Below are 13,265 nucleotides of genomic sequence, written 5' to 3'. Positions count from 1 at the left end.
ATTTGGAAGAAAGGCTTTTAAATGAAGTCAAGCAGTATCTTGTTTTATCATTCATTTATTTAGCAAAGAAAGGAATGAATTCAAATACCCCACACAATGAACACATATTATTCCCTGATATCAAGATGCAGATTCGCTTGTGAACAATTTTAAATGAATCTGTTTTTTTACTATTGAAGTCATCTTGTACTGTGCATGGATTTGTGCAAAAGCAATATATTTTGGGCTCAATTCTGTAAACACATTAAAATAAGTAACTTGTTACATCTATACCATTGATCTTGGCGTGGTTACTTACGTGATGAGTAAAATTATACTCAAGAGCCTAGCTTATGCCAACTTAGGCATGGAAATGACACTTAAAATTTGAAATATATCTCTCTCTAGGCTCACTGCAGTGTTGGTGGAGAGACACAAGCCCTCATCAGGATGTAACTCTGCCCATCTAAGTATGTTTTCCTAGACGAGACATAGACAATGCTGGTGGCAGCTACAATCAAAATTGGCCAGACGCCTCAAGCAGAGCAAGATAAGCTTGGACCAAACTGTTTACAGAATTGATCTCATACAGCGAAGCCATTATGCATACAGTCAACATTAGGAATGTGCTCATGTTGTGCCGATTTTAAAACTGGTCCCACGTTTAAAGAAGTGAATATATTCATTCTATAATTATGATGAAAAAAATACTGAAGCATTTAATCCTATTAACATTTTACTTACATCTGGGACCTCTTACATTCTCTTCTGGTTTAAACAGCCATATGGTCTGATGCTCTGAGAAATTTCATCACTAACATAAGTGCTTCAGTAGCTCCTCTTGGTACGCTGGCATGGTATTTTCCCAGAGTCTGGCGTGGATCTCTGGTAGGCCTAACTAAATGCACAGTACCCTACACCAATGTAAGACTTTAATCAGTACTGCTTAATAGCTTGGAAATCAAAGCCATTTAAGCCCCATTCTTTCTTCCACTCTCTTATGAAATTCCTAATCCTAGTAAAAAATCCCTCGATTAGTTTTAGCCAAACCACACTGCTTCAACATCAGGCGACTGCAAACAGCTGGAAAAGCTTCTACATAGAGTAACTTAAAAGGCCATAAAGATCATCAAACTCAAATCAACATCCAAGATATATCTGCAAGCACAGGAGTCCATTTTCTAAGCAACTGAGGAACATATGCTATAGTTCTGACATAAAAAATAAGCACAAAATGTGTACTCAGGCATAGCAGTACTTTGAGTTGGACAATGAGTGAGTGTCTATACCGTGCAGGATGGGATTGGCGGTCTTGCCTCCTCCCTCCATGCAGCAGGACTACATGGAAACAGCTTTACTTAGAGAATTTTCATTTATCTGCCAAACTGTTTTCATTCAAAATAGAGAAGCATTTTAAAATTTATGCAATCGGTGTAAGCATGGTTAGTAATATTAACTAATGGCATCAGAGGTAATATAATTATTTATCCAAAATAGATCACTTTATCCAAGCGAAAGGATGGAGGATATTTGCATCCTAAAAGCATGGCATTTGATGAGCAAGGGACAAGATTTTCCCTTTCAAAGAAAAGAATAATGCTTTCATAACCAAATTTTATCCTTGAGAAAATCTGAGAGCCCTACAGGTTTAAACGAGGTTTGCAGGAAATGCCCACTTGTTGTATTTTTGACAGAAAAATAAGAGCTTTCAAGAAGAAATAGACATCTTCCAACCTGAACAATTCTATGAAGTCTGCTTTTTCAGCTTTGTAGCCTATTTTAGAAAAAATGCTAAATAAAATAAGTTGAAAATTAATGGAGACTGCACTTTACTTTGCTCCATGTAGTAGAAAAAGCTATACTAAACTACCTGGGCAGCTACATAGAATTCAGAAGATGAAAATACTGATACAGGCAGTGCATCTGGGGTCCTTTAAAATTACCTAGGACACAAATATCTAAAGGCTTTAAAACCTGTTGTCTCACATCCTAGCTTGACAAGGAGGTCTTGCCATCTAGTTTTTCTCATTTAAGTGCTGTGAAATTTCCATGTTTACCCTGCTGCTTATAGAGCTTTGAATATATTTCTACCTGTGATATAGAACAACTAAATTTAGGAAGCTAAATCACAAAGAAAAATAATTAAAAGAAATGCTTTCCTGACATGTTGGCATGGGAGCTGCCCAAAGATCTGGAACACCGGAAATACCCCTTTAGGAGAGGGAAGTGTGAGCAGACTGAGCATCTGCTAAATGGACTTCTATCTATGATCATGCAGACTTAATCAAGGGTATTATTAACACCTATATAACACATATCTAACATATGTATTTATCCACAAAAAGAATGAAAAATAGATCACTAGGCGCACCTCAAACTACTGAAGAGTTAGGAAAAAGAAGATAATTTCAGTAATTTTAATTAAAAAAGGTAAAATAAAAATACATAGTTTAAATCTTTTAAAGGTATTGGTCTCAAAACTAATAGTCTAAATATAAAATCCAGAAGTTGCTCTTAATGTGCTCTTAGTACAGGAGCAGAAAGGAACAATGTCGCTCATATGCGTGTATGTACATGTGCTGCTTTTTCTTGGCAGTAGCAACAATATAGGCTTTATTTTATCTTATTTAAATATAAAATTTATCTTTTGGCATGAACAAACTAATCCAAATACCATAATGGTCATGACTTGGAGAGATTTTCTTCCCTCTATTTCTTGCAAAGGAAATTTTCTCTTACCCAGGGCCATCAGCTAATTTATTCCTGGAAAACCAAATCTAATGTACAGTGAAAAACCACAAATTATAGAGACCCAGCATTATTATACTTTCTGGAGATGAGCTGGTGTGAAGGCGAGGTGCTTTCATTTGGCTGAGTTAGTAACAGGGAGAACTATTCTGCTGGAAAAAAATAGGTGGCTGATCTTAATTACTTTCATAGATGGTAAATGTGTGTTCATTTTACTGCATAGCATTTTAAAGACCACTTTGAATTTTTTCATTTTTCTGTAGAACAGATTGGAAGCCTAGTGCTACATTCAGATCTATCCCCATTCAAAAATGTAGCACACTGCCATGAGTAGATACAGCATTTACCATTGCTATGGAAATGTTTATTGGTACTTTTTGATTTTTTTCATACATAGTTGTGAATCATTATAATATGTACATGTTTTTCTCTATTTTTCTATCATACCATAACCTAATTAGCAAGGGCACTAAACAGAATGGAAACATTTCCACTCTGCTGCTCCTTGCATACCTCCGTAGTATTCTAGTGCGATGGTCTTTGCTTTTAGCAGCTTTTAGCAAGAAAACGAAAGCCCAGTTCTTTAATCCTTATTATTCACTTAATTTCTTCTCACAAGCTTCTGAGAATAGAAAATGCTTCCTTGCTACTATATACTCGGTAAAATCTGACTCAAATCCCTGCAATTTTCTTTTAAGTTATACATATGGAATTTCAGATACAAAAATAAAAATGTCATGAATGTGTGTGAAAATAGACAGGTCAAAGAAAAATGGTATAAAACTTTGTGTTTCCTCATCTACCACTAAAAAAGGAATGAAAACTGATAATTTAAAACTTAAATATGTACATCAATGAAGTCCAACAAGATCATCACTTGAAAGACCATAAGAACGTTCCTCTAGGGGCTGACTGATGCAGGTCAGATATGGCAGCAAGATGAGACAGCCCTTTCCAAATGTATCTACATTCTCTGAGCCAACTTTGTTTGTTGGACACGTGCATATAAAGTAAAAGCTGGAAAGAAAAAAGCAGACCTATGATTATGCCTACATACCCCCAAGAGCCAGAGATGGCACACAATACACAGCGCAGTTGTACTGCTCTGTGGCCAGCCTGGTGGCGAGTGCCACAGCCACCAGAGACAAGTGTGTCCCATGGGCATGCACCAAGGAGAGGAAGCCTGTGGAATGCCACAACAAACCCTGGTGCTGCAGCAAGGCTGGTTTATTAAAAACACAGAGAAAAACCTCCCAGTGTGCCTCTCCCATCTGCCCTCCTCCCTCGGCCTCCCTGTGGGACATGCCCTTCCACACCCTTGCAAAAATTAAACTGAGCAAAATGAAGGCTTTATGTGACTGGGCTCGGCTTGCAACTGGAAACCACTGACCCGGGAGGTGTCCGGGTTAATTACAAGATTGTATCCCTCGATACAGCCTTAGAACTTCTCTGCACTCTGAGCAGCTGAACTGCAGTCAGAGTGATTTACAGCCCAGGAAGATCAGCCTACAGAGCCCAGACCTGCTGCAGAGGATCACTAAACCATCACATTTCTTCTTGTCATCCTCAGCACCTTGTGAGTTCTTTTTTGGCAGTGTGAGCTTCAGGAGACTGCACAGAGAGCTAAGAGCAAAGCTCCCTTTTTAAACCCCAAGGAAATAAAAGACAACGCCTAAACAGAAAATTAGATTTGTACTCCTGGCACAGATTTAAGGGGTAACATTATTATTTCTTTTTAAAACTCCAGAATTACTTAGTAACTTGTTAGAGAAATATGAGTGGAAATTTATGAAATTGAGAGAAGCAATGCAATCCTCATGAGTGGTCCAGCAACACTGAGGGGCTACAGCTGCCCCTGACACTGAAGGCCAACCTTGCATTCTGCAAAGAAACATCATGTCACAAACAGGCGGTTGGGGCTGTTGGCAGCAATGGGACATTGATGGCTTGGATCGTGCTTGAAATGTCTCTGAACTTCATCTCTGAAGCCTCAATCACATGAGCACTTGAGTAGCACAGGCCTTGGGACTGGGGAGTTACAGGAGGCCAGAAAATACACAAGCCCATTAGTACTCATCATAATTATTGAAATCTGTAAAATAGGTATTAGAATAAGTCTTTGCAGTAAGATGTGGATTGAAGTATTTGTTTCTCTCCTCTAGAATCAGGTTGTTTTTGTTAAATGCCTGGGAAGAAAAAGAGAAAAAAAGAAATCAGAAAATGAAAAGGACATAGGAAAGGCAACCACTAAGTGCTCTTTCACCAAGGCAGTTTTTGTGGCACATATCTGTGTATAGTAAGCCAGTCAAAAATGCACTGAGAAATACCTGTATCTCTACAGACACTAGCATTTGCAAGAAGTATCTTCTAATGTAATAACATTCCTGCAGAAAGTAATTCTGCTTAATAAAGCCAGGCATTCCCCCCACAATATTACAAAATTAATTTTATGATTCTATGAATATTTTAATCATATATATGCAGTTCTTCCTATTAGAATGAGTCACTATCTTTTTACTGAATAAGTATTATTTTCTCTTTACTGTCTTAATTCCTCGATTTTCAAGTGGCAGAATGTCTGAAGGTTTTAAGAGCATAAATCCTGTTTTTTTAAAAAGTAATATGGGCTTTTAGAATACGAATTTTCAAATGACTGGGTTTTTTTTTGTTGTTGTTGTTGTTTCTGTAGCTATCTAGAGAGATGATGTGGAATTTCAGAAAAGCTTAAATGAGGGTCATATTCCACTGCTGACTAGAAGATCCAGACTTTTCTTGCTGGTTTTAATGATTTTCATTAAAATGTCTTTAATTAGAAAGAAAAATGCAGAAATTAAGAACTGGATTATCCAAGTAGGATTTAAGAAAAATCCTCATTTGCAAAAAAGCATTGCAGCTGCATGAATAAACTTTGTAATCTGAAGATACTGAACTAGGCATTTTCAAAATGCACATCCTTCCTTAATTTAGTGGATCTGAAAAGCAGAGTTATTTTAAAAGGTCACAAAAAGAGAACAGTGATTTGGGAATAATGGTGAAATATAGTATGGATATCATTATAGACTCTCAGTATACCTGTACTACTTTTTCACAGAGTAGTTTGGCTATAAAAAGTAGCTGTGAGTCTGACCCAGAATATATTCACCAGATACATCTCCCATACAGAGACATAGTGCAGGAAGATGAACAGTGCCCTTGAAACTGGATTATCAGAGCCAAAGGAATTTCTTCAGTAGATTCCATGGTAAATGGCTCTATTTACTTCTTGAACAAGCCACTAGGGAACACAATTAGGAAAAAGATCCCACAAAGAAACTTGAGTGATTTGCTTTTTTCCCAGGAAAACCTGCTGTTTAAATTATACACACATGCAAAATCCAACTTCCTGCCTAACAGGGATTGACAAGTGAAAGGATCTGCAATTACAATACCTCAAGTGAAATCTACTTTTGTCATTAACAATTGGCGTAAGTTGAGCTCAAATGCCACTGTGGAAAAGTAGCAAGGGGAATTCTTTTGATAGGGAAGAAATATTGTCTAGGTGCACTGAGTAGCTCCCAGCCCTCTGCTCACCTTTATGGCCTCTACAGAGTCGTATTTGTCCAGTTTGTTGATGTGGTTGGTGATGCTGGTGTTGAGCGGAGCGGGTGACACCGGGTGGATGACAGTCGCGTCGTGGGACTGCTGCTGGTATCGCTGGCAGTACGTGTAAACAAGCAGGGTGAGAAGGCAGCCGAGGATTGAGCTACTCAATCCCACTGCGATCATGTGGAACATGTTGAACTCTGAAGAGCAGAGAGAAGGCAGTCTTAAATTTGAGGCAGTAACAGTAAAAGCTTCAGCTCGGGGAAAAAATGTAGACAAGTGTTTGATTCAAATAAGGATAAGGGAATTTTCATGTCTTTCCCAGAAACATCTCAATTGTGATGGTTTAGCCCTACAGTAGTAAATTCATTTTTACCTCCCTGAAGGAACCATTATAAGAATCTAGGATACCCATACATCTCTTTAAGTAGAGATCATTGAAAGATGCTTAAATAAGTTCAGAACACAAATAAAAGAAAAATTAATTGCATTCTGTATGTTTGAATAGTTCATTGGGGTTTTTTCACACTATATAACAGAGCCTTGTTATATATAAATTATGTATATAGTGTACATAAATAGCTTTTTTCTTTCAGTGAACTACAGTATCACCTCCTCTGCTGCTATTACAGTTTTTTCTCTTATACATAGTGACTCGTGGCAAAACTGAAAAAATCCTGATATCATTGAATCTCATTCCTATGTTCCATAAACATTTTCCATATCTCTTTTACTGGATGCATGTCCCAGAAGCAGCAGCAGATGTTTTTTCCATCCCTGCTTTAATACTTGCTGGTTATCATTCTTTTTTTATCTTGGCCAGTTTGTTCCCTTCTCCAGCTCTTGGAACTTTTTCTTTATTTAAGAGGGAGAGAGGAAGAAATAGTAGCATTCTAGGGGGAAATGGGAAGTGGTGAGAGATGGACTCCTTGAATCTCAATACACCTTTATGAAGGGCAGCCAGAGAGTGTAAAGTCAACACCTCAGAGCCCAGCATCCTTTTATCTGCTCTGCTCTTCAGAGGCACAGTGGCATCAGACCATGGGAAACCCTCTCCACCTACACAAGGATTCAAACTGAGAGGAAGCCCATTGCTGAATGAAACTGTAGGAGGGAACCTAAAGCACAATCATCCCCTGATGTTACTGAACAGAGATACCAGATCAGATATGGCATCAGTAGGATTAGCTCAAGATAAACAAATTGCACTGCTTTCCATTTTTATTTCAAACTTGAACTGTGCTTTTTGATTTACTTTAGGGGAGAAATATCACTGAGAAGCTCATGCTGGAAATTTCATCTTAGCATGACTGAAAATTTGTTTGTTGTTGCCTAAATGTATAAATGAAGGATTTAAAACTGATATACTGGTGCTAGTCTTTAAAACATCTCTTAGATGTTTTTGCACTGTGATACAGAAAAAAAGGGTCAGTATATTGGTCTCATTTTTTGTAAAACCTATGGTAGGACCTTTACATGCCTACTGAGTACTTAGAAACACAAACTAATATTTAAGTGTCTCAGCTGACTCTGTCAATAGATCATTCTATCACTAAAATATCTTTCTCCACCTTTATGAGGGTTCCCCAGTGTTGTAGAACGTGGCAAAATGTTTTCAGAGTACCACTGCTAATTAGCAAAAAATCAAATGACGTTATCTTGGTTCCCATAACAAGTTACCATATGCACAAGTACCCTTGCATAACCTCTGTGTTTTCACTGTCCTTTATTAGGATAAAAATGCAGCTTATCTGTGCATGGGAGAATACTAGGTCTGGCCAGCTATTACCATGACAGCACAGACTAAGCGTGATAGTTCAGTACAGAAAAAAAAAAAAGTTCATTTTCCTTCTTCTTTCTTCTTCTTCTTATTGTTTAGTGGTTTTAAAAGTTTTTCCTTTCAAGAACTATTTTTTTAGGATCACGACTCTCCAGAATGGAAACTTTTATTTACTTTTCAGTTTTGTGTCTGTCAGCGAAGCTGAAAATGAGTCCCAGATAGAGTCTGGGCTATTAAATTTGTTAGCAGGCTGGTTTTCTGCTGTTTATTTGGAGTCTAAAAGAGGTTTGTGCACTTATTATCCTGAACAAGGCAGAGCAACAAATTTACAAATTTTGACCTTCTGATAACTAGATTATTATAGATATTTCTTTTTGAGTACAAGGGTGACTGCCACACTGACAAAGAAGAAAATAAAAACATCCAATAATGCATGTTCTACTCTCAAAGGTCACCAATGACAGATGGATATTTAATGAGAAATCCTGTTGTAACTACATTTTTCTGTACAAGTAACTACTTTTTTCTGTACAAGTGTAAATAATGAGAATACAGCATTTAGAAGATAGAATAATACTAATAAGGGAGTGCAAAAGGTGAAACAAAAGCAAAAAAATGGAGAATCAATATTTCAGCATTTAACAGACATCTCGAGCTGAAAAGCTTACCGCCACATCGTTTCTCTTCTATGCTGCTGGATCGTGCCACAGATATTTCTAGAAAAATAAATAAACCACTTAGGCCAAGGAGAAAAAATATTACTGAGAACTTCTAGTCAGATTAAAACAGAAAGGATTTAAAAATTAATTCTATTACATCCACTTCAAATTCAAGGTAAAAAATATTTTTACTATGTCGTAGAATTAATAGAAAGGCTATGACATCTTCAGACTCCTTAGTTTTCTAAGCAAAAGCAACAACTCCTTTTTAATTCTTGCCTCAAAACATCTCTGGAATAAAAAGGATGAAATGCACATGGAAACACTCTTTGTGGAGTTTAGGCATGCAGAGAAAGAATTGATTTACTGAAGTAAACTTAACTACAGTTTAATTACCTTGCGCTCAAATGTATTCATTATTTCTAGAAGTTGCATCTAGCACTAATGTGAAAAGTGGGAATTTATAAGTCTTCAAAAAAGACAACTGCCAATTTCATAGGTCTCAGTCGTAAACTAATAAAATGTAATTCCAGCCTGTATCCTTACCATTTTTACTTTGAAAAAACAGAACAAAATCTGTTGGCAATCAAGCTTTTCTACTCCTCACTTCCAGACCATGGTTTCTATGAAGGGAAGTTCTGCCTTACAAATCAGTCTCTTGAACCTCTCTGAAAGGGTCAAGGATCACTTGTATACAAGTGGGATAGCTGACACAGTATACCTGGATTTCAAAAAAGCAAAATTTTTAAGTTCTCTGATAACATCTTTCCAAGCAAAAAATGAAGTGAGGGAAAAGATACAGAAATGGGCTAGTACTATGTGCCCAGTTCTTACAACAGAGGAAGGTTTCAGGGATGCAACTTCTGCAGGGATTAATCTTTTCATCTAAGAGCTAGGGAGGAAACCCCTCAGTGAGAGGTCCTAGATGAGAGATAGTGAGCCAAGTGAACCAAAGAAAGCAAGCTGGATTCCCTAAGGTGTGAGTAAAGGGCATGATCTTATCTGCTGTGTTACTGGTAATGTGAGGAGGAGCAGCAAACAAACCAGAAGGGCAAGAGACATGGTGGCTTTTTTCAGATTCTGAAAATGCCTACCTTCCAAAACAAGATGTAGAGCTTATATTGGATTAAGCTGCAGATTCACAGAATGTGGATATTAATAGAGCTTCAAAAGCCTTAGAAAAGGGAAAATACAATGTGGGCGTTTTTGCTTTCATACTGACATTTTTCACATTGGTTTTAGAAAAAAATACTATTTGGGAGTGAAAGCATTATGCACCATCCATAAAAACAGAGTTTAACTTTGCTGATGTCTTTGTTACATTGTACTATACTTTACTGCATAGTCACTCAAAGAAAAGGTTGCTGCACTGAATAAACACAGCTACAATTCAAACGATACATTAAAATGTAAATTTTTCTGTCTGTGAAAAGAGCCCTAGCTATTTTTAATGTACATAGGGAGAAAGTTGACTGTTAACAGCAGTGCATTGTGACCATCCATACTATTGTGTGGATTTAAATGACTCCTGTGATTTAAAAACAAAAGTACAGTCATGAGTTTCAACAAATACTATAGAATAATACATAATGTGACTATCCATCAGGTACTTAGCAGTCATGGGAGATAAGGACTAGAGGCAAAACTAATAGTATTTACCTTTCTGAGCAGTTATCAAGGTCAGGGAATGTCTGAAATGATTTCCAGATTTACAACCACAGCACCCATTTTGTACATGCAAACCACAAAACCTACAGCAACGTTTCTTTAATAATCCTAGTCCCAACACCTCTTAAAATAAAAAGCAAACTATTTCTGCTTGCTGTGTGTACTCATCCCCTGCTACTAAGTAGAATGGGAGAGACCTGCAGAATGTTGTGACAGTGACTAACCAAGGCAGTGGCACTGGGTGCCATGGGACAGATTTTTATGTAGACACCAGATCTACACAGACACATGGTCCCTACACAGTAGACCAACATTCTTATGCTGACTAAAGGCAAGTTCTGCTTCAGCTCATGAATCTGCAGAGAGCAGTCTGGAACAGTGCAATGCCTCAGTCCTGAAACCTTGAGAGATTTCACGAATCCTTCAAGGAGCTGGCTGATCTCACCTGGAATAAAGTTGGAGTCCACAGCACAGGCTCGGCTCTCTGTGGTGTTGCCCGTGCACTGGCTGCCCACAGGAAACAAAAGGATGCACTGTCGAGCGCGGGTCTGGAAGCCAGACGCGTCGCAGTCAGACCACTCGGACCACTCGGACCAGCTGTCTGCAACAGGCAGAGAGGGACACACATGCAGACACTGTGATTAAGGAGCTCAAGTGCACTGAGTGAGAGACAAATAGCTTGTATTTCTGAGTTAGGACAGAAAGCCTCCTCCCCAGCTACCACCATCTAGCAGAGGGTAGCTCCTTCATTCCAATAAAACAAAGGCAGTTTGGCTTTGGCAGAAGTCTCTGAAATGTGAATGTGATGGTAAATTTGCCACAGACATCTCATGGTTTTGGCTTCTGCCATGGCCTTTGTGTGTGGAAGTGAGAAGCTGGAGGATTCTGTGGGGGTGACTGAAAGAGTGATAGATGTGGAATTAATTCCAGTCTAGGTCATTAGGGTGGACAAGTGCACTGCATTTTTTTAATGTACCTGACCAGTAGCAATGAGAACTATAAGAGTATTCCAACCTGAAACAGGATGTGTATTTAACCACAAAATAGAAGCATCTTGAAGATTTTTTTTAAGTTTTCTTTTTTAGCTTTTGCTATTTCAGGTTAATTTCTTGGCCGTAGATTCTCATCTTTTCTTCCCCATTCAGTTTGCCACCTTCTATTTATTTTCTATATTTTTTCCTCTCCTTGTGCAGCTTTGATTAAGATATTTTTATTTCATGCCTGTGTGATCTCAGATACTTTCCTTAAATGAAGTGAATTGATCTCATTCCCATGAGGTGGTATGAATTTACTGCACTCAGCATTCTTACAACTCAAGGCCAAGCCTTGCCTTCATAGGGGTCTTCTGAGTTTGGCAAATACAAGAAAGACAGAGCTCAGGTAAACTTTCTTTCTTCTGTCAGCTTTCCCACAGAGACAGGTTTTATGGTTTTGATGTGAAATAAATAGTGTCCTACTATTTCAAACCAAATTTGTTTCTACTTCAAAAATTTAAGTGATTTTATGCCAATACGAAGCAAATTTATAAATCTCATTTTGGCTCAAATGAAAACCTGTGTATTTTCTAATTTGGATTCAAGTTAGATTACAATTTGTGAATTAGTGAAGGTTTTCTACACTGTTAATCAGGTGGAAAGTCAAAGAAGTTTTACAGTCTTTGGGGCCCGTTCCAATACCTTGTAAAATTCCAGAATACAAGGTTCACATTTACTCATTACTTTCCCCTTGTTCACACAGGAAAGAAGTTAAAACTCTCAGTCGTCTAAAATATAACAGACTGCAGCAGAAATATTTGAGACTGCAGTCTTGAAAAATGCCAATCAATAGCTGTTGTTTATTAAATAGATTTACCCAGCAGGTCAGGTAAAAACTAGGATATTGATCTTTAATGAACAATTAGTAACTGTCTTGATGAGGCCTTCTTTGAACAACAGGACAAATACCTTGATACAATCAGCTTGTAAGATCTTGTTATTGTGAGTAGCAGAAATACTCAGCTCTGTCCTTTGGCTTTTCTGTTTCCTAGGAAAGATCCTGGGAGGGGCTCATTTGCAGAGTGGGTACTAGGAGCACAGAGGCAGATGCCAAAATGTAGTTCAATCCCAATTCAGGGGGGTAGGAGAGCTGAGGTGGCAGTCAAGCAAATGGACAGGCTTTCCTGCTTTCCAGCTTTTTCCTGCTTTCCTGCTTAGTGTAGCACATCCAGGAGCTGCTGTTATCACCTCCAGTGTCAGCTTCTAGATCTAAGTAAAATAAGTATATGGATCTTTACCCTAAGTATTTAGTAACAATAAAGCCATGCTCATTCAAGCTTAAAGGAATGTTGCCCATTACAAATACTGGCCTAGTTCTCACTGGTGGCAGAGAGCATGCTTAAGCCAGAGCCAAGATTCTTGTCCAGTCCTGGTATAATTGGGATAGATTTGGCAGGTGCCAAAATACTTGTGGGCACCCTAAATGCATTTTGTTGGCTGGTACACTCTGCAGTCCCATCTTGTCTAATGTACTTTTGACCTGCCAGATGCTTTGCTGAAGAAGCTACATCCCATGATGAAATAGGAACTTCAGAGTACACAGGGATCATACTAAGTCATACATGAGTGACTTGGCAAGGTTACTGTTTTGTCCTGCTCCTTAGGGGACCCATAAAGAAACTATGTGAGTCCTGAAGTGCACCCAGACACTACAGGACAGGAAGTCTGTGGGTCTGGTGCCGAGCTGATCAGCTTCATCTGGCACAAAGAATCACAGAGGAGGAGAGAGGGAACATCAGTGCAAGCATGAAACAGAGGGTCACCCCTGCAATGGTGGTTCCTCACACCAAACCTGTGGTTTGAGGAGGTAGGTGT

The 13,265-nt window shown here is 38.3% G+C and overlaps 1 protein-coding gene across 3 annotated transcripts in view; it reads right to left on the bottom strand.

The window, feature by feature from the left end:
* Positions 1 to 37: 37 nt before the first annotated feature.
* SEMA5A (semaphorin 5A) overlaps positions 38 to 13,265 on the bottom strand; it is a 312,341-nt gene continuing 299,113 nt past the window's right edge. For all 3 annotated transcript variants that reach the window (XM_053986784.1, XM_053986799.1, XM_053986790.1), the window contains 4 exons: positions 10,862 to 11,017; positions 8,758 to 8,805; positions 6,298 to 6,509; positions 38 to 4,913 (listed from right to left, as the gene is read on the bottom strand). In XM_053986784.1, the coding sequence (XP_053842759.1) occupies positions 4,794 to 4,913; positions 6,298 to 6,509; positions 8,758 to 8,805; positions 10,862 to 11,017 (536 nt within the window). In that variant the 3' untranslated portion in view covers positions 38 to 4,793. The remainder of the gene's footprint in view (positions 4,914 to 6,297; positions 6,510 to 8,757; positions 8,806 to 10,861; positions 11,018 to 13,265) is intronic.

This window comes from Vidua macroura, chromosome 1 (assembly GCF_024509145.1).
Source record: "Vidua macroura isolate BioBank_ID:100142 chromosome 1, ASM2450914v1, whole genome shotgun sequence".
NCBI classification, from domain to species: Eukaryota; Metazoa; Chordata; class Aves; order Passeriformes; family Viduidae; genus Vidua; species Vidua macroura.
The sequence above is the reverse complement of the archived record's forward strand: the minus strand, read 5'-3'. Positions and strand labels throughout refer to the sequence as shown.